The following is a 19,951-nucleotide window of genomic DNA, read 5'->3' as shown; positions in this document are numbered from 1 at the left end:
TCTCTCTGTAGTACCTTCTGGGTGATATCCTGAGATCTATCTTCCAGTTCATGAATTCTCCCTTTTGCTGTTTCTAATCTGCTGTTTGACTCTTCTGACAACTTTCTCATTTCAATGACTAGCTTGTTTCCTTGTATGTTTCATTCTTGCTAGAAGTTCTGTTCTGTTCTTTTCCAAACTTGCCTGTTCTTTTAATAGTGTCTTGGTTTTTCTTAATCCTAATCTTTAAAAAAAAATGTCTTTAGACATTTGAACCTGTTCATTTTAGTTGTCAATATTTTTCTTTTTGAGGAAGATTAGCCCTGAGCTAACATCTGCCACCAATCCTCCTCTTTTTGCTGAGGAAGATTGGCCCTGAGCTAACATCTGTGCCCATCTTCCTCTACTTTATATGTGGGCCGCCTGCCACAGCATGGCGTGCCAAGTGGTGCCATGTGCGTACCCAGGATCCAAACTGGTGAACCCCAGGTCACCGAAGTGAAATGTACAAACTTAACAGCTGTGCCACTGGGCTGGCCCCTAGTTGTCAATATTGTGGGTCTTCAGCTTTGTTAGAAAGATAAGCTGTGATTTCAAATTTGACCAAAGGCTTTCAATTGAACTGAAACAGACCAGTTTTCTAGATCCACTGAGAAAAACAGAAAGCATGCCAGATATTTCAGATACATGGAATTTATTAGAGGGAATTGGCTACGCAAATGCTAGGAGGCTGGAAGAGCAAAACTTGATCTCTGAGGTGGTCGAGGTAACAGCTGTAAGAAGCAGCTCAAACACCCAGGGTGTAGGAGCTCGAAGGAGTGGTCTCTGCAGGGTAGAATCCAGACATCTGGGGAGGGGACTATGAGCAAGTGGACACGGACTATGGGGGACAGTACTCTTATCCAGGGGGCTGCAAATCTCCCTACCAAGGTGCTGTGGCTGGCTGGTGTTGGAAGTGCCAAAAGTAACTGGAAGCTGGAGCCATTGCTGCCGCAGGCTGGTGGCAAGATGCAGGCTGGAGCTGGAGGCAGAAAAGAAGTCCCTTTACCCCTCCTCCATCCAGTCTCCTGCCGGAGCCTCCGGGGTACTTCCAGTTGTCAAAGGGGGTCGCAGAGATGGAGGGCGAGCTTCATACTAAAGAGACAACAGAACAGCCTCACCAGAACAGGCAGAGGGAGAACAGGCTCACCCTGCACGTATAATAAAAGAGGAAATGTTCCACGTGATTAACAGAGCAGGCCCCGGAACAAACAGCTCCTAATAATCTGACCTCCCAGGCTATTAAAACGATATGACTCTTAGAACATGTTTTTCAGGTTGTGCTATAAAGATACGATACTCCGAGCAAATCGCTGTAGGAAATAAGTCGGGATCTCCAAAGTCAATTTCCTAATTCATGTGGTCGTGACAAAGGCTAGTCCTCCTGGAATTCGGGCTTGGTGAGAATCCACCTGGAAGGGACCCCGGTGCTCACGTCCCAGGCCTGAATCTTCAACCATCAAACTGTTAACTCAACCTCAGCTGGGGGTGAGTGTAGCCTATATCTCCTACAGATAAGAAAAACCACAGGTAAGAGGCAGTTTCGGGATTGTTGAATCAAAATTTTGACCAGAATAGATGTATTGAAGAAATACATTTATATCCACGATGCTGGCACATTTGTAATGAGTTCAATGTAAGGAAACAGATCAATTTAATAATTACTGTACTCCTATCTGTCTGTCCTTGAAGATATTTAAAGCATTTGTGAGAATCTCGTATATTGTGAAAAATACGCTCAAGATTGTACTACTGTTTTTCTTCTCTTCAAGGCACTTAACTCATTTAAGGAAATCTGAGATACCAGACTTGTGAAAAGTTCATTGATTCAATTTGCTGTCAATGTTCAAATGTTTGGGAAAATCTAAAATTGTGAAATTCATGACTTGTTATTTTTAGCTGTGGAAGTAGTTAGTGAATGTTTAGAAAAAGTTGATTATTTAAAAATTAATTAATCATTACCAAAAAAACCCACACAGTTGTAAATATTTTTGTCCACACACAAAAGCTCTTCCGGCATTAAAAATATCACCACAATCTTTTCAACCAATAGTACTGGGAAAACTGGATCTCCACATGCAAGAAAATGAACTTGGACCCTTACCTTATTCTTATGCAACAATTAACTCCATTAAATCAGGGACCTAACTGTAAGACCTAAAACCGTAAAGCTCTTAGAAGAAAGCTTTTCTTAGGAGAAAAGCCCCATGACGTTGGATTTGGCAATGATTTCTTGGAAGAGGCTGCAAAAGTATAAGCAACAACAAAATATAGGTAAATTGGACTACACCAAAATTAAAAACTTTGTGCATCAAAGGACACAATCGACAGTGAAAAGTCAACCTATGGAATGGGAAAAAATATTTGCAAATCATATATCTGATAAGGGGTTAATATCCAGAATATACAAAGAACTTTTACAACTCAAATCTGATAAGGTGTTAATATCCAGAATGTACAAAGAACTTTTACAACTCAATAACAACGATAAACAAATGACCAGATTAAAAAATGGGCAAAGGGCTTGAACAGACATTTCTCCAAAGAAGATATACAAATGGCCAACAAGCACGTGAAAAGATGCTCAACATCACTAATCATGGGGGAAGTGCAAATCGAATCCACAATGAGATGTCACCTCACACCCATCAGGATGACTGCTAGCAAAAACCAAACCAAAACAAAACCCAACCAGAAAATAACGTGTTGTTGAGGACGTGGAGGAATTGGAACACTTGACCATTGTTGGTGGGAATGTAAAATGGTGTGGCTGCTGTGGAAAACAGGATGGTGTTGTATTAGTCAGGGTTCTCCAGAGAAACAGAACCAATAGGACACGTAGATAGATATAAAAGGGGATTTATTATAGGAACAGGCTCACACAGTTATGGAGGCGGAGAAGTCCGACAATCTGCTGTCTGCAAGCTGGGGACGCAGGACAGCCGGTGGTATAAGCCCTGGAGTTTGATAGCCAGAGACCCAGGTGCTCTGATGTCCAAGGGCAGGAAAAGATGGATGTCTCAGCTCAAGAAGAGAGACAGAGAGACATTGCCCTTCCTCGGGCTTTTTGTTCCATTCAGACGCTCAATGGACTGGATGATGTCTGCCCATGTTGATGACAGTGGATCTCTTTACTCAGTCTACTAAAATCAAATGCTAATCTCTTCCAGAAACACCCTCACAGACACACCCAGAAACAATGCTTTACCAGCTATCCGGGCATCCCTTAGTCCAGTCAAGTTGACGCATAAAATTAACCATCACAGGCAGTTCCTCAAAAAATTAAAAATAAAATTATGATATGATCCAGCAACTCCACTTCTGGGTATACAATCAAAGAATTGAAATCAGGGTCTTGATGAGATACTTGTAAATCCATGATCATAGTAACATTTTTCACAATAGCCAAAAGGTGGAAGCAACTCAAATGCCCATCGATGGTTGAATGAATACACAAATGTGGTATATCCATATGATGGAATATTATTCAGCTTCAAAGAGAAAGAAAATTCTGACACATGCTATAGCGTGGATGAACCCTGAAAACATTACATTAGATGAAAAAAGATATTCACAGGGGGCTGGCCCTGAGGTCGAGTGGTTAAGTTCACGTGGTCCACTTCGGTGTACTGGGGTTCACCAGTTGGGATCCTGGGTGCAGACCTACATACCATTCATCAAGCCATGCTGTGGTGGCATCCCACACAGAACTAGAATGACCTACAACTAGGATACACAACTATGCACTGGGGCTTTGGGGAGGGAAAAAAAAAGAGAGGAAGATTGGCAATAAATGTTAGCTCAGGGCCAGTCTTCTTTACCAAAAAAAGTATACTTCAAAAACACAAAACAAGATCGGCCTGGTGGTGCAGTGGTTAAGTTTGCATGTTCTGCTTTGGTGGCCCAGAGTTCCCTGGTTCAGATCCTGGGTATAGACATGGCTGTGGCAGGCATCCCACATAGAAAGTAGAGGAAGATGGGCACGAATGTTAGCTCAGGGCCAGTCTTCCTCAGCAAAAAGAGGAGGATTGGCAGCAGATGTTAGCTCAGGGCCAATCTTCCTCAAAACAAAAACAAAAACAAAACAAAAAAACAGTGCTGAGAAAAGAAATAAGGTATTTACAAAAAGACAAATACCGTATGATCCCACTTATATGAAGTATCTAAAGTAGTAAAATTCATAGAAACAGGAAGTAGAAGCCTGGTGGCCAGAGGCTTGGAAAAGGGAGAAATGGAGATCGGTGCACATTGATGAGAATATATCCAATCCTACTGAATGGGATGCTTAAAATGGTTAAGATGGTAAATTTTATGTTGTGTGTATTTGATCATAATTTTTCAAAAAGATCTTGAGCAATCATATCTCTTTGACAGTTTTACACTTTAAAGTTATTTCAGAGTGGGGCGGGCTGCCTAGTGCTGTTGGTCCGTGTATTTGCTGGCATACGCCGCATGCCTAGTTCTCTTGCGTATTTTGTGATTTTGGATTGTGCGCTCATTCAAGACTTGCTCTGTGAGATCTGAGTTGAGCGACGTCTCTCCAGAGAAGCTTCGTCTTTGCTTTGGCCGGAAGCCCCAGGGATGTCACAAGCCCAACCACGGTGCTGCTGATTGCTCAGCTTGGGAGTACTTCGACCACCCAGGGTGATTTCATGAACATTCCACATGAGCCTGGTGTGGTGTTTACACAGTTTTCAATAGAGAATCATTTTTCTTCCATCCAGAGCCCAAACAGAAACAGGAAAATCTCTTTGAAGTTTTTTTTAGTGCAGTTTGGTGGATTTTTTTTTTATTGTGGTGAAATACACACAGCGTAAAGTTTACTATTTTAGTCATTTTTAAGTGTACAGTTCAGTGGCACTAAGTTCATTCACATCGTTGTGCAAGCATCTCCACCATCCATCTCCAGCACTTTTTCATCCTCCCAAACTGAGACTCTGTCCCCATTAAACACTAACTCCCCATTCCCCCCAGCCCACGGCCACCACCATTCTACTTCCTGTTCCTATGAATTTGCCTCTTCTAGATCCCTCATCTAAGTGAGATCACCCAATATTTGTCCTGGTGTGTCCTGCTTCTTTTACTTAGCAGAGTGTTTTCATGGTCCATCCATGGTGTAGCGTGTGTCAGAATTTCCTTCCATTTTAAGGTTGAATAATATTCTTTTGTGAGTGGATTAGGATTTTAAACACCAGGCTTTCAATAAAGTTGTGACCCCTGAGCTTCACCTTGAACCATATGTCCCCATCTCAGTGGCACCAGATCCCAGGAAGCTGCACGGCCATTTCACAATTTCCACTCAGAGTTTTCCTTCATTCTCGGGTTTTCTTCCTTCCCATCCCCTCTCTTTCTCCGAACTTTCTTTCCACCTCCCTTCCTTTTGCTTTTCTTTCTTTTTTTTTGGGGGGGGGGGTGGAGGAGATTTCTCTTTCTTCTTAAAAGCTCACTCATGCATTTAGAAGAATGTGTGAAAGGAAGCAAGATAGCAGCAGGGGCTACAGAATGGAACTTTGGGGAGCAGGAGTTACTTTGATCTAATTTCAAACTTAGAGAAAAGTTTTAAGACGTGTACAAAGAACTTGGTGTATCCTCTACCGGAGCTCCCCAATTATCACTATTCCTGTCCCCCCGGACGCTTTATCACTCACTCTCTATCTCTCTATATTATTATATATTTACATTTCCAGAAACATTGGAGAAAACACTGGAGATATCATGCCCTTTTGTCCTAAATACTTCAGTGTGTATTTGCTAAGAACAAGGACATTCTTTGTAATAATCACAACGCAATTCAAAATGAGAAAATTCAACATGGATAAATTACTATTTAATGTACAGAACTCATTCAAATTTCATCAAGCACCTTATTAATGTCCAGGATGTCACCTGGATTGCTCAATGAACTGTATTTCGTCATGCTGTCTCTCTGGTCTCTTCATCGGAAACGTTCCTCTCTTTTTGTCTTTCTTGACCTTGATATTTTTGAAGAGTCAAGGCCGGTTGTTTTGCGGAAGTCCTTCATTTGGGATTTGCCTGATGTGGCCTCGTGATTAGATTCAGGTTAGGTAGCACAGTTTCTTAATCTTTCCAAATTCCACTACCTCCCCCCGAGTCCACAAAAATCCCCACGTACAGCAAGCAGGACAGACAAAGCTGGCAAACACAAACTTCCACAAAACCAACTGACGCTGGAGCCCCATGGGCTGAAATATAAGTGGATGGGGCCAAACCAGTACCAGCACAGAGAGAAAAAGAAAGAAGCAGCAGTGTTGTGAAGATTAAAGATTTCCTCCCTGGCCTCACCCCTAGGCGGGAGGCTGCCTCACAGCTGAGGACTTGATGAGAGAATCTGAGAAACACAGATGTCAAATCGTCTTTGCGTGTGTGTGTGTGTGTGTGTGTGTGTGTGTGTGTGTGTGTGTCTGAGAGAAAGAGAGAGAGAGAGGCCCCAGTCAGTAGGTGGGTGTAGGGGCTATGGGATGGTTGGAAGATGCTGTGGTGCCCTGGGTCCTCAGAGACCTCACAATTACTCAATAGAATCTCTCTTTTGGAAGACAACCCTCCATACTTTAAAAAAAAGTTATTATTGAAATACATTTGACATATAACATTGTGTAAATTTAAGGCATGTAACGTGTTAATTTGATACATTTGTATATGGTAACGATTGTCATTGTAGCAATGATTACCACCTCTGTCGTGTTACTTAATTATCCTTCTTTGGCGGATGGTGAGGAGAATCAGCCATAAGCTAACATCTGTTGCCAATCTTCCTCTTTTTGCTTGAGGAAGATTGTCACTGAACTAACATCTATGCCCATCTCCCTCTATTTTGTGTGTGGGATGCTGCCACAGCATGGCTTAACGAGCAGTGTGTAGGTCCACGCCTGGGAGCCGAATCTGCAAACCCCAGGCTGCTGAAGCAGAGCTCATGAACTTAACCACTACGCCACCGGGCCAGCCCCAATTATCCTTTCTTTCTTTTTTTTCTTTTCTGCTTTTTCACCCCAAATCCCCCCAGTATATAGTTGTATATATTTTCTTAGTTGTGGGTCCTTCTAGTTGTGGCATGTGGGATGCCACCTCAACATGGCCTGATGAGTGGTGCCGTGTTCCATGCCCAGGATCCAAACTGGTGAAACCCTGGGCCACTGAAGTGGAGCACGCAAACTTAACCACTCGGCCATGGGGCTGGCCCCCTATCCTTTCTTTTTAGTGGTTGGACAAAGTTCCAATCTTGTGAAAGGATGTCACTGACTGTCGTTAGACTCCGAAGCCCATAAGCACATGGTTGGAAGCATTCAGACCCTCATATCCTCTTCCTGAGACCCAGGACTCCAATCTCCAGTCCCTCCACTCTCAGAGCAGGAGTCTGGGCCCCCAGTCCTTCCTCCCACAGACAAGGCTGTCCTGGTTCCCACTCCCCTGTTCTCCTAAGACCCAGATGTCCAGATGTCCAGCCCTCTGATCCCTCAGAGCCCAAGAGTGCCATCCTAGCACCAATTACACCCCCAGGGTGCAGGAGTCCTTCCCCTAGCGCTGAGGACCGAGATGTCTTCCTATTCCTAGTGCTAAATGAACCCAGAAAACTACATCTCCCATGAGGCTGTGGGTCTGCAGTGTCACTAAAAAGAATCCCACTATTGAGGTACCCCTGAGAAATGGTTCCACAACTCTAACTGGAGGTTAGGGGCGGGGATGGGGTGGTGGAGATAACAAGTTCTGTCCTGTCAAAGGTCAGGGATAGTCCAGAGTCCCCGGGGACACTTTAGCGGAACAGAAAACTGAGGCTCAGGGGGAGGCTGGGACCTTCCAGCAGCCTTACAGCAACAGGGGGCAGAGGGACTTTGGGGATCAATGAGGAACAAGGAGAAAGATCCCATTTCTTCCCTCAAACACACGTGCTCACTCTGATCCTCCTCTCAGACTCTTTATTATCCCAAGTAAGAAAAATAAAAAAATAAATAAGATAAATAACCCAATAAATAAAGAGGAGACCCAGTAATAAACAGCCTGTGGCTTCAGGAAGTGTAGCTGGGGCTCCGGCCGCGTGAAGGCCCCACCATGCTCAGGGGGTCCGAGGAGCCCACGTCCGGGGGCTCGGGGGCCGGGATCCCTGGAGGCTCCGGAGGTGCTGGGGGAAAGCCTGGCAGCGGCAGGAAGCGGGCGGGTCCCCGAGGGGCCGGATCCCGGTATGGGGAGCTGTGGTGGGGCAGGCGGAGTGGGAGGCCAAGGGTCTCAGACTGGTAAACGTTGTAGCCGTCTTCGAGAAGCAGCTCCCGGAAGCTGCAGGCCACGGGGTCGAAGTGGAGCTGAGGGGACATGAGTAGAGATCAGAGACATGAGATTCCTCTGCATCTTGCTGCCGCAGGACCCAGGAGTCCAGGCCCCCCACCCCCTCCTCCAGGACACAACAGGGTCAGGCTCCTCCTTTACGCCAGCGCAGTCTTGCAAGGCCCACCTTCCTGTCCCCGCTTCACAAAGAGGAACATTCCAGCCCAGGGACAGGTCAAAGCTAAGGCCAAGCAGAGGTGTCTGGCTACCACCCAGGGTCTTGGTGACTTTACAGGCCATCGGTTCCCTGAGTGACCCCATGCCCAGCATGAGCCAGACTCCCAGGAGCACGTGTGGTCAGCAGCGGTGGCTAGTCACAAGACTTGGCCTCTCAGGCCACTCTGCCATTCACGGCCTCGTGACTTGGGGCTGGTCATGTCCCTGCCTGAGCCTCAGTTTACTCTTCTTGCAAACATTGCTAACAACAGCTCCTGCCTCCAGGGGTTTCGGTGAGGTTGCGGCGCACAGATAGCATAGAGCCAAGTGTGGCCTGGGGCCACAGGTGCGAGATGTGGTACCCCAGATTGCGAAGATGGTTGGAGGAAGGGTGGAGTGCAAGAAGGGGGTCCCAGAAACTCACCGATCCGTACAGCGTCCCGTCTGGCCCCTGGCACAGAAACCTGGATGTCTTGACTCCCAAGATTTGAATTACCCCTGGCTTCAGGGCTTTCAGCTCCAAGAGACCTGAGGGGAGAAAGTGGTCAGGGGTTCAGAGGGCCTTATTCCAGTCCCTCTGCCCTCAGACCCAGGACTTCAGGCTCCCAGCTCTCTCCTCTTCCAGACCCCGCTTTCAGCCCCTCCTCCCTCAGAACTGGGAGTCCAGACCCCCAGCCCCTCCTCCCTCAGACCCAGGAGTCCAGCCCCAGCCCCTCCTCCCTCAGACCCAGGGGTCCAGGCCCCCAGCCCCTCCTCCCTCAGACCCAGGAGTCCAGCCCCAGCCCCTCCTCCCTCAGACCCAGGAGTCCAGGCCCCCAGCCCCTCCCCCCTCAGACCTGGGGGTCCAGGTCCTCAGCTCTGTCCTCCTTCAGACCCAAGACCCTGGGGCCCCAACCCCTCCTCCTTCAGGATTCGGCCCTTCCCCCACACTCACTTTCTGGGCTCCGGTGGACAGCCCCTGCCACAGTGCCGTCAGCCCTGATCTCCAGGTGCGCCTCTGTCTCCTGGGCATCATCTGTGTAGAGGTGGCGCTGCCTGACTTGGCCCCCGAATTGGAGGAGGGGACTGGAGTCAGGGATGGGGTGTGACTGGCAGGCTCCCAGCAGAAGGACAGCCAGCACAGGGACCCACAGTCCCTGGTACTTGAACCCCGTCTTGTCCCAGTCCATCAGTGGCTCACGTCCTCGGGCGAGGTCTGGGGTCTAGGGTTTGAAGAGCTGGACGGTGTAGAATCTGTTTCAGGTCCTGGGTGTCTGGGAAAGCAGATCCACGGATTGCCGCTCAGACAGCCAAGTGCCTGGGTCCTCTTGCACCTGGACTCCCAGTTGAGAGGACAGCCAAGTCTCTCGGGATGGATGCAGAAGCTCAGGAATTTATATCCGGACAGACCCGCCCAATCACCTTCCCTGTGCCTGACCCATGATATTTGACCCACTTGGCAGGAGCTAAGATTCCACCGTGGCCAGGGCAGCCAGAACGGATGATGCAATCAGGGGGTCCTTCCAGCTGGGGGCCGGACTCCTGGGTCTGAGGGAGGAGGGGCTGGGGCCCAGACTCCTGGGTCTGAGGGAGGAGAGGCTGGGGCCCAGACTCCTGGGTCTGAGGGAGGAGGGGCTGGGGGTCCGGACCCCTGGGTCTGAGGGAGGAGGGGCTGGGGGCCCAGACTCCTGGGTCTGAGGGAGGAGGGGCTGGGGGCCCAGACTCCTGGGTCTGAGGGAGGAGGGGCTGGGGGCCCAGACTCCTGGGTCTGAGGGAGGAGGGGCTGGGGGCCTGGACCCCTGGGTCTGCAGGAGGGGGCTGGAATGTTAGAAAACCGCCTGACGCAGATCTTGTCCCATCCCTGGAATTTCTGCATTCCACCTGAATTTGCAGGTGTCTGGGGGTCACCGAGGTTCCCTGATCATCAGGAAAGCAGCAACTGCTACATGACCAAGTGTCCTCCACAGGGACACAGCTGTCCTGCCTGGAAGCCTCTCGCTGACCTCGAGCCAACCTCAGCCTCACTAACCCCTGGCCAGACACCCAAGGTCCAGGCCGCCTCCTCCTTCCTGATGCAATCCTGGTGTTTCTTTCACCAGAGAGGCTACCACAAGTCCAGACAGATGCTCCAAAAATAGCTTGGGAGTTGCGGGAGGGAGCGAGGATGAGTCTCTGATTCAGAGCTGGCGGCTGAGCCAGGCTCTTGAGGAGGCTGAGGAGCAAGTTAGACCCAAGAGCCCAAAGGGAATGTGGGTGGGCTATTTCCGGGAACCTACAGGCTCAGAGACTGGTCACCTGGGTCTGAGAGGGGAGGGGGCTGGGGGCTGGGTTTCCTGCGTTTGGAGAAATTGTGGTCAAGTCTCTGATGCGTGAAGTCGGATTCCAGAGTCTTTGACTTTGGTTGATTGAATGACAATGGTCAGAGTGCTCGGCTGGGTGGGTGGAGGGGGGAGGGTCCTGCACCACGGGAACAGCCTCAGGTCTGCAGGGAGGGAGGCCTCTGTCCTGCGCCGGCAGCTGAAACCTCCGCGGGAGGCGGGGAAGGCCGGCTCTCTTCCACTCCGGCTTTCTTCAGTCCTGTCCTCGGCAAAGGCTGCCTTGGCCACGTGCCCGTCTAGAAAGTAGTAGTCAGGCGCGAGATCCTGGAATCCCCCCAAAGGAGAGTCGGGGGGCCGGGACCCTCGAATTTGCGGGTGGGTGGGGCAGATCTGGGGGTCGGCTGCCCTTGGGGGGCGTCGGGACAGCTTCGGGCTGGAGGCCGTCACGCTGGGACCCTGAGAGCTGGAGGGAGTTTTCCCTCCGCTCCTGGAGCAGCCTGGCAAACAGGTTCTCCATCTCCCCCGGGAGGACGCGGCAGGGGGCGGGGGACCTCCCTCTCCGCCGGGACCAGGTGTCCCGGCCCTTCCCAGCGGCTGGGGCGTGGCCGGGCTCTGCGCACCCAGATGCACAGGGCAGACCGGAACACCTGGGTCCAGCACTGCAGCTGGGCGCTGGATCTCCGCGTCCACGGAAGGATGCGGCCAGGTGGGCTGCCCCGGGCGGAGCCTCCTCGCAGGCCAATGCCGGCGAGGAGGGGGTGTGTCGCGGTCCCCGGGTCTGGGGAGGGCCGAGGGCGGGGGCTAGCACCCTGGCCAGGGGCCCCAGGACTCGGCGGCAGGGAGGGGGCGGGGCTCCGGCTCGGAGCTATCTGCCTGCCCTGGAGGGCGGAGGCTGTTAATACCGGACCTCGCCCCGCTCTCCATCCTCCCCTCCCCGAGCCCTCGCAGCCAGTCCCGGGAGGCGGCGTGGAGGGGAGGGCTGCTGGGCCCGGGAACCTGGAGTCCCAGGTTCCGCGAGAGGCCGTATGTGGGCCGCCCTGGCAGACCGCTCGCTCCAGCCACACCAGGCCGTCTGTGGATCTGCCACCCGGCAGGAGCTCAGGTGAGTGGGAGCTGCGGATGCCTCCGACCCAGCAATCGGGGCTTTCAGTCCCAGGAGGTGCGCCCCCAACTTCTAACCCCCTATGACCCGACCAGTCTCCTTCACCGCCAACCCACAACTCCTGCCCCTCCAGGAAACGAGATCCCTCCTGGAGTCCTGGGCCTACAAGCCTGGCAAGTTCTTCTTGGCCTGTTGCTTCCCGGCACGTCAGTGGTGGACTCTGCCCTTCATACACAGGTACACCTGAGACAGGACTTGATGGAACACTGTCCAGCTTCAGTGAGCCTCTCAGGCCCAGAGAAGGAGACGCCAAGATGAGGTGCCGGATCCCGGACCACTGCTGTCTTGGAAACCACCAATTTTCCCTCGTCTCCCATCCCCGTCCCCCCAAATTCCAAGCCCCCAGCTTCTCCTCCCTCAGATCCAGGAGTCCTAGACTCTAATCCCCTTTCCCCTCAGACCCAGGGGCCTGACCCCTTAGTTTCCTCATTCCTTCAGGCGTCTGCTCCCTGACATTACTTCTCAGGCTCCCAGCATCTGCTAATTCAAATCTCCTCCCCTGCAGCCATGTGGGCCCCCAGCCGACGTCATCTCTGTCTCATCTTCCTGCTAGTCTGTGTTCTTTCCTCAATCGCCTTCCTCTACGTCCACCAAGGCCTCTTTCACGGCGGTGTAGACCTGTTTGCCCTGTGTCCATCCCACCACCTTGGGACACCTCATGTGGCCATCTTCTGCCTGTCGGGCACAACGATGACTTCCAACGCCTCCCATCCCTGTCCCCAGCAGCCTGCCTCCCTCACAGGAACCTGGACCATCCACCCAGACGGCCGATTTGGTAACCAGATGGGGCAGTATGCCACACTGCTGGCCCTGGCCCAGCTCAACGGCCGCCAGGCCTTCATCCTGCCCGCCATGCATGCCACCCTGGCCCCCGTGTTCCGCATCACCCTGCCTGTGCTGTCGCCCCAGGTGGACAGCCAGACGTCCTGGCTGAAGTTGCAGCTGCATGACTGGATGTCGGAGGAGTACGCCCACGTGGAGCATCCCGTGCTGAAACTCACCGGCTTCCCCTCCTCCTGGACCTTCTTCCACCACATCCGGGAACAGGTCCGCAGCCAGTTCACCTTGCACGACCACCTGCGGCAAGACGCCCAGGGTTTCCTGAGTCAGCTCCGCCTGGGCCGCACGGGGGGCCGGCCGAGCACCTTTGTGGGTGTCCACGTGCGCCGAGGGGACTATCTGCAGGTTATGCCCCAGCTCTGGAAAGGCGTGGTGGGCGATCGCGCCTACCTCCAGCAGGCTATGGACTGGTTTCGGGCGCGGCATGAAGCTCCCATCTTTGTGGTCACCAGCAACGGCATGGATTGGTGCCGGCAAAACATTGACACCTCCCGGGGGGACGTGATCTTTGCTGGCAACGGGCTGGAGGCCTCGCCCGGGAAGGACTTTGCGCTGCTCACGCAGTGCAACCACACCATCATGACGATTGGCACCTTCGGCTTCTGGGCCGCCTACCTGGCTGGTGGGGACACCGTCTACCTGGCCAATTTCACCCTGCCTGACTCGAACTTCCTGAAGATCTTTAAACCGGAGGCTGCCTTCCTGCCGGAGTGGGTGGGCATTAATGCAGACTTGTCTCCCCTCCGGACACCGGCCGGGAGACTTCTTGGAATAGCCTGATCAATCAAGGGCCAGCGCTATGGGTCTCTGGAGGCCTAGCAGCTTCCAGAGCTGGCTAGACTTTGAAAGAAAGGAGGGCTTTCTGCAACTGCCTGAACATTCGAGAACCATCCGAAGATCTATTCCTGATGGCTGGCTGTGTCTGGAGAAACTCATGGCAGTTCTAGAAGGCACAGTGCCCACCTGCTCTTCCCAGCCCCTCCCCAGGGTACTTCTACATGGCTGTCCCCCAGGAACAGGGGACTCCCCCCTCTAGTTGACCACCTTGGATGTTTCTAGAAGAGCTGTTTCTCCTCCCCTGGAGTATTGAAGGAATTCAGTGGTGTTCCAGAGCAAGTGCTCACCAGCTCCCTCTCTGTATTTCTGGGGTGCTGTTAGAGGGGAGACTTAGAGAGGACCAACTGGAACCCTGCAGGGCCCTTCCAGAGGGCATGGGCTTCTGGAATCCAGACAACTTCAGCAAAGAATCTAATGAAGGTACAGCCAGAAGCTCAGCATATCACCACTGCCAGAAAGATTGATGGAAGACAGACTGTCTGTAGCTGGGGCAGTTGGTGAGCAGAATGCAACTCTATCCCACCTCTGCCCCTGAACAAACCACAAAGACTTTTTTGGGGAGCAGAAAGGCTAAAAATGTGGCAAGTGAGGGACAGGGATGGCTGCGGAAGCGCTGCAGCTTCTGGTGCAAGGCTTTCCAGAAATTCAGGGACACTTTTTTTTTTTCTTGGTGAGGAAGATTAGCCCTGAGCTAACATCTGTTGCCACCTTCCCTCTTGTTGATTGAGGAAGATCATTGGTGAGCTAACATCTCTGGCAATCTCCCTCCACTTTGTATGTGGGATGCCGCCACAGCATGGCTTGAGAGCTGCGTAGGTCCGTGCCCAGCCCAGACGAGGCGGACACCGTGAACTCCAGGCAGCCAAAGCAGAGCCCACGAGCCCAACCACTACACCACTGGGCCGGCCCCAGAAAACCTTTTTTTTTAAGCTCAAAAACTGCCAAAGACAGGCATGCACATGTTGGCTGTGAGTTGGGGTTGCCCCTCCCCATTTAAGCTGGGCTGCTGTGGGGGATGGGATAGATTTTTCTGGAAGTCAGCAGGTCTAAAGGCTTCCGGGCTTGCAGAAATCCCTGGAATTGTGCCCCTTGGCAATCATTGTCTGCCCCAGACTTCACAGAACCACTAAATCTGGCTTTGGGCAAGTCAAGGATGAAAGGATCCAAAGGGATGCAGACCCGACTATTGGCCGCAGACCCAGGCAGGAGCACAGGGTCTGGCCAAGGAGATTGGAATTCTTGACTCAGATTTCAGGAGCCCCTCGGTGCTTTTTGAAGGGGTTAAAGGTACATATTTTTATTACAGTTTTGTGTAGGAATCTAAGCCCCTTTTCTAGTCTTCTCAGGGAGTTTTGGGGGGCCATTCCCTACTCAGCGGCCGTAGGTGGGAGAGATGGAGGTATGTATTAAAAGTCCACCTCACCAACTCCTGTGTCTGCGTTTTTTGGAGTCTTGTGTGCACCAGCGTGTGCGTCAGCGAGTGAGCAGGGGGAAAGGTGGGGAACTTCCGGGGACTCTCAGGAGTCATGTCTTGGGGTACTGTCCCTGCCCACATCTGGCAGCCTCTTGTTGCCGGACTTGTGTGACTTGTGGTCTCTGAGCCCCAGTTCCTTTCGTTGGGACTCGCAGACCCTCTCTTCCTGTGAGACCTTGGCATCCAGTCCCAGAAACTGGGGAGAGAAAGTGGAGGCGGGGGTGGAGGTGGGGGGCTGGGGGCAGCGTATCATTTTTGAACTACATTTCCCATGGAACTATGGGGTTGGCTGCGGTAATCAGTAAGGGAGAGACCCCGGGGCCTTCTGGGAGTCGTAGTCCTCAGGCTAGAAAGGGCCATTTCCCTCGTCTTTGTGTCTCAAAGCCGCTGTTTCCTAAGGGCGGTGGGCATGTAACCCGAAGCCTGGGTCCTAGAGCCCAGGAACAGGAGCAAGCTGAAGGCCAGAAGCCCATTCCTTGGCCTTGGAAAGTTAGAGCAGACAGGGTACTTCCTTCTCTGTTGATGCTGGGAAAGTTCTAGTCTGAAACAGCGGTCGCTTCTGTGACATCATAGAGTGATAGGCGGGGCCTCCTTTTGTTGGGGTCCAATCAGACTCGGAGTTGGGCTTCTGGGCGGGTCCAAGGGAACCCTAGGGAATATCTCTGGGGAATTCGGTCCCTTGTGGGAAGCTAGAAGGCGGAGGCTGTGGGAGTGCCTTGTAGACAGGAGCTAACCGTGACTCCGATCTCAGTCAAAAGTCCCCTATACCACGCAACCAACCTCGCCGTCGCCCCCTGGATCCTTACTTTGAGTGGTGGGAAAATAGAATGGAAGGACGTGGAGCGGTGGTCTAGGGCTCTCCAGCAAACTCTAGTGTTTGAGGGTACAACAGTCAGGAGTCGAGGTCGGGCAGCGGCTGTTTAGGGTGCATCGGGACTCCTCGGTTCCCTAAGGAGAAGGGTGCAGCCTGCAAATCGCGGGTCCGTGTCTCAGGGAGGGGCTTCTCTCGGTTTGGCGCTCACCTCCTCTGGGTTTGGGGTGAGAAGACCCTCCCCCGGGGTGTGCGCGGACTGCGCGCTCTGGGGGCGATGGGGCCGCGGCTTCCTTTACTGGTGGCGGCGCTGGCCGGCTGTCTGCTTTCTGCGCGGGGCTGTGTCACGTGTGATTCAGAGGTCATGGAGGCGCTAAACTCCTTGGAGAAGGATTACCTGCCTGGCCACCTGGCGCCCGAGCATCACGAAAACGTGATGAAAAGGGTAAAGGAGGCCGTGCAGAATTTCAAGGAACTGCCGTTTGACGAGGATTCCTATATGGGGGTCGTCGGTGAGGGCAGGGCGGAGCGCGGACTTTTGGGACCTGGGAAAGGAGGGGTCTTGGGCTAGGATTGCTGGGTGCACGGGGGAAAGCGCTGGAGGTGTGGACTCCTGGGTTCGGGAATGGAGAAGCCTGGGATGCAGATGCCGGCGTTCTCCAGGGCCAGCAAATACCGTGTTCCCTTACCTCTTAGCAGCAATTTTGTGCAATAAAACTACAACTCCCAGAAGGCAACGGGCGGGTAATCCCTTAACCAGGCCTATTCTTGCCCAGTGGCCCCTTGGGTATTGTAGTTTCTAAGACTAGGCGAGCGAATGAGACAGTAACGCTGGAGTCTGGGGTTCTATCTCCCCCCACAGATGAGCCCACACTGAAAAAGGCATCCTGGAATTTGCTGAAGGATCTGAAACGCATCACGGAAAGTGATGTAAAAGGTAAATGCACAGAGTCGCCAGGGGAGGGCTGCAGAATCTCTCGGCGAAGTAATCGCTGGTGCCACCTGGTGGTCAGGTACTGGGCTCTGGAGCCAGACTGCCTGCGTTCAAATTCTGGCTCTGTCACTTTCTAGCTGTGTGGCCTTGAGCGAGAGATTTCGCAGCTTCTTCATCTCTAAAATGGAGACCATAACAGTGCCTTCATCCCAGTTCTTGCTTAGTCCGGTGGCCAGCATTATGTTAAATGGTCATCCATTTTCACTATTCTTCTCTGAGAAGGCCCAAAAGCAGAATGCCAGGCTTTGCAGACAGAGGCAAACTTCCTGTACCTCACGCCTGGGACAGGCGGGGAGAGGGGTGGGGGGGTGCGGGGGGGTGGACCCCTCTGCGTCATCCTGCTTCTTCCTAGGTGAGCTCTTCGTGAAGGAGCTGTTCTGGATGTTGAGCCTGCAAAAGGACACCTTTGCCAGTTACGCTGCTCACTTTCAAAAAGAGGGTGAGGGAAAACCGGAAGCCGGCAACCCAGCCTCCTTCCACAGCCCAGCTGGCCCTGTCCCCAGCCGCTTGCTTTTCCGAGTCCGATCTCTCAGCTTTCCCAACCCTCTCCTCCCTCAGACCCAGGGGTCCAGGCACCCGGGTCCTTCCTCCCTCAAACCCAAGAGCCCCCAGCCTCTTCCTTCGCCCCCTCTGTCATCCGCTTTGAGTTAGAAATCTGATTCTCATTTTTTTCTCTTTCTTCCGAGGCAGATTTTTGTCCCAACAAATGTGGTGAGTCCGGATTCTGGGCGTTGGTCCTCTGTCCCTCATCCCTGCCCCGTGAATACCCAGCCTTTCGCCTGCCCCTTTGGACTCTCGGTGTTTCTACATTCTCCGCGTCTAAGAGGTTCCTGGGTCTCCAGGATTCCTTCCGCACCTCGGACTTCTCGGGGAGCGGGTGACATTCTGTCGGCACTCGGAACTGAGGCTGGTTAGATCCGGCTTCCTCCGGGGCTGCGTTCTAGCCCAGCCCCTCGGACTGACCTCCCGGGGCTCGGGCACAGGGCCCCGCCCCAGCCCTTGGCCCTGCCCTCTCCTTTTAGCCCCGCCTCTTAGTGGGCGACTCCAGCCTTGACGCTGTGCCTTCAGGTATGATGCTACAGACTCTGATCTGGTGCAGTAACTGTGAGAAGCAGGTTCACGCTTGTCGAAAGTCCACGGACTGCGGGGGTGAGAACTGGGCCCAGCAGGCGGGGCTTGGCGCGAGAGGGGCGGAGCCAGAGGGGAGACTGAGTCTAGAGTGGGCAGACACCGGAGCCAGCAGACAAGAGAAGGCGGGCAGAGACCGAGTGGAAGAGGGTTGGGGAAGGGCCAGGAAGCGTGAAGGAACATGCCACAGTAACCCTTCATCCCCAGAGCGTCAAGTCAAGGTCCATCGAAAGGAGGACATGATTCTGGACTGTGAACTCAACTGGCATCGTGCCTCTGAAGGCCTGACCGATTACAGCTTTTACAGGGTGGGGCCCTCCAACTCCTGTAACCCTTAAACTCCAAGTCCAGCAGGCCTGTGTGAGCCCCCTGGCCCCTGTATCCACAGGCCTGCCCCCACCACCCCCATGACCCATGACTCACCAGGTTTGGCTTCTATCGACCCCCTGGGGACCCCATGCCCTGACTAGTACACCCTGGACTCGCATCTCTCCCACCGAGACCCTGTGATCTTCTCACCCCTGAACTCCCCTGACCCCTGAATTCCCCAGGCCTCTGTGACCCCTTGAGCTTGGGTCTAGGTTTGGGGGAAGAATGATGAGACCTTGGTGTCCAAGGGGAAAGAGCCCACTCTGACCAAGACCATGGTGGGTCCAGAGGATCAAGGCACCTACCGCTGTGAGCTGGGCACCGTGCAATCCGACCCAGCCACGATCATCTATTTCCACGTCACAGGTCCGGGCTGGGCAGTTGAGAGTCAGTCGTGGGATTCAGGGTCTTGGGGTTGGGGGCTGTCAACTTTAGAGGCGTGGCCTATGGGGGCATAACTTCCTGTCGGGGTGTGGCTTCCTGCCCTGGGTGTGGCCTCTAGCGGTGTTGGCAGGCTTCCCTCTGGCTGTGTTCCGGCTTCACGCAATTGCAGGCGGGATTTTCTCCTGGAGGGCCTGGTGCTTGAGGCGGGATGAGGTGGGGAGAACTGGCCTTGGCCCTGGCGGGACCTCCGCGCCCTCCCAGGACTGGGCCTTCCTCCTTTTCCATCAGTGTTGCCCCAAAGAGTGGAGGAGGAGATACCGTCACCAGACATCCCAAACCAGGGTGAGGTGACTTTGGGTCACCCCCAGTCGAACACAAGCCTCCAGTATCCGCTGTCCCAGTCTCCGAATCCTGTGAAAATGCTGAGAGGCCGCCTGCTCGGGCTGCTGATCTGGGGCTGTGTGGTGCTGATCGCCGGCGCTGCCACCGTGTGAGCCGCCCGCTGAAGAAGCCAGGGCTTGGGGTGAGGGGCGGGGTTTCCATCGACCTAAAGCCGCGCGGGTTCTGGGAGCTTCGGAAGTCTGTGAGCTGAACTTCCGCTGGGGATGGGGCTTCGAAACAGGGCGGGGCTTACCTAGGGCATGGGGCGGGGCTTACCTAAGGGAAGGGGCGGGGCTTACCTAGGGCACGGTGCGGGGCTTACCTAGGGATGGGACGGGGCTTACCTAGGGATGGGGCGGGGCTTATCTAAGGGATGGGGCGGGGCTTACCTAGGAGGGCTAAACTTGGGTAACGACGACTAGGATGAAGTCCAATATCGGGAAGCTGGGAGGGCTATTGCTCACTGGGTTGGGACCTAACCTGGTTCCGCTATTTGCACTCCCACCCTCCTCCCAGGATATTTTGCTCTCGTTCTGGGAAGATGCTTGATTCTATAAAGTCCTGGTTTGACACGGGCACTGAAGCTGCTCAACACCCCGAAGTTCCAGAGGGAAAGTCATGAAATCAAGGAGCAAATAAAGATTTATCTGGTTGTTTAAGTATCTGACTCACTCCTCGGGTCTCATCCTAATTTTCCCTTCCTCCAGAGGAGAGAGGTCTGGGCATGGCCTCCTGCCTGAGGAAGGAGAGGCTGGGAACCGGGGGC

The 19,951-nt window shown here is 53.2% G+C and overlaps 3 protein-coding genes across 9 annotated transcripts; 2 read left to right on the top strand and 1 right to left on the bottom strand.

Moving 5' to 3' along the window:
• Positions 1–7,845: 7,845 nt before the first annotated feature.
• Positions 7,846–11,231, bottom strand: FGF21 (fibroblast growth factor 21). The gene is made up of 3 exons (XM_014852243.3): positions 9,443–11,231; positions 8,933–9,036; positions 7,846–8,330 (listed from the first exon to the last, which is right to left on the bottom strand). The coding sequence occupies exons 1-3, from the start codon at positions 9,675–9,677 to the stop codon at positions 8,040–8,042; spliced, it is 630 nt and encodes a 209-aa protein (XP_014707729.1). The 5' UTR covers positions 9,678–11,231; the 3' UTR covers positions 7,846–8,039.
• Positions 11,232–11,385: 154 nt separating this feature from the next.
• On the top strand, positions 11,386–15,406 carry FUT1 (fucosyltransferase 1 (H blood group)). 6 transcript variants are annotated; one of them, XM_044759903.2, is made up of 3 exons: positions 11,386–11,511; positions 12,145–12,226; positions 12,473–15,406. In XM_044759903.2, the coding sequence occupies exon 3, from the start codon at positions 12,475–12,477 to the stop codon at positions 13,585–13,587; it is 1,113 nt and encodes a 370-aa protein (XP_044615838.1). In that variant the 5' UTR covers positions 11,386–11,511; positions 12,145–12,226; positions 12,473–12,474; the 3' UTR covers positions 13,588–15,406. The 6 variants fall into 6 exon arrangements, with proteins under 6 accessions (XP_044615838.1, XP_044615835.1, XP_014707726.2 ...); XM_044759900.2 differs by lacking the exon at positions 12,145–12,226 and adding an exon at positions 12,041–12,144 and having other exon boundaries at positions 11,417–11,511; XM_014852241.3 differs by lacking the exons at positions 11,386–11,511; positions 12,145–12,226 and adding exons at positions 11,690–11,907; positions 12,041–12,144.
• Positions 15,407–16,206: 800 nt separating this feature from the next.
• Positions 16,207–19,839, top strand: IZUMO1 (izumo sperm-oocyte fusion 1). 2 transcript variants are annotated; one of them, XM_014852236.3, is made up of 9 exons: positions 16,207–16,441; positions 16,792–16,866; positions 17,276–17,362; positions 17,614–17,634; positions 17,992–18,072; positions 18,259–18,359; positions 18,633–18,786; positions 19,093–19,327; positions 19,702–19,839. In XM_014852236.3, exons 1-8 carry the CDS (start codon positions 16,207–16,209, stop codon positions 19,296–19,298), a joined length of 960 nt encoding a protein of 319 aa, XP_014707722.1. In that variant the 3' UTR covers positions 19,299–19,327; positions 19,702–19,839. The 2 variants fall into 2 exon arrangements, with proteins under 2 accessions (XP_014707722.1, XP_014707720.1); XM_014852234.3 differs by having other exon boundaries at positions 19,093–19,294; positions 19,702–19,836.
• The last annotated feature ends 112 nt before the right edge of the window (positions 19,840–19,951 follow it).

Source organism: Equus asinus, chromosome 26 (genome assembly GCF_041296235.1).
Source record: "Equus asinus isolate D_3611 breed Donkey chromosome 26, EquAss-T2T_v2, whole genome shotgun sequence".
NCBI classification, from domain to species: domain Eukaryota; kingdom Metazoa; phylum Chordata; class Mammalia; order Perissodactyla; family Equidae; genus Equus; species Equus asinus.
This window is presented reverse-complemented; position numbering and strand designations above follow the sequence as displayed.

Excerpts from the sequence above, each read along its gene's own strand:
- FGF21 (XM_014852243.3), bottom strand. The coding sequence starts at position 9,677 with ATGGACTGGGACAAGACGGGGTTCAAGTACCAGGGACTGTGGGTCCCT. Across the intron at positions 9,037-9,442 it reads TGTCCACCGGAGCCCAGAAA|GTCTCTTGGAGCTGAAAGCC; the intron begins GTGAGTGTGGGG and ends TTCTCCCCTCAG. Across the intron at positions 8,331-8,932 it reads ACGGGACGCTGTACGGATCG|CTCCACTTCGACCCCGTGGC; the intron begins GTGAGTTTCTGG and ends ATGTCCCCTCAG.
- FUT1 (XM_014852241.3), top strand. The coding sequence starts at position 11,831 with ATGTGGGCCGCCCTGGCAGACCGCTCGCTCCAGCCACACCAGGCCGTC. Across the intron at positions 11,908-12,040 it reads GCCACCCGGCAGGAGCTCAG|GAAACGAGATCCCTCCTGGA; the intron begins GTGAGTGGGAGC and ends CTGCCCCTCCAG. Across the intron at positions 12,145-12,472 it reads ACTCTGCCCTTCATACACAG|CCATGTGGGCCCCCAGCCGA; the intron begins GTACACCTGAGA and ends CCTCCCCTGCAG.
- IZUMO1 (XM_014852234.3), top strand. The coding sequence starts at position 16,207 with ATGGGGCCGCGGCTTCCTTTACTGGTGGCGGCGCTGGCCGGCTGTCTG. Across the intron at positions 17,635-17,991 it reads TTTTTGTCCCAACAAATGTG|GTATGATGCTACAGACTCTG; the intron begins GTGAGTCCGGAT and ends CTGTGCCTTCAG. Across the intron at positions 19,295-19,701 it reads ATCGCCGGCGCTGCCACCGT|GATATTTTGCTCTCGTTCTG; the intron begins GTGAGCCGCCCG and ends CCCTCCTCCCAG.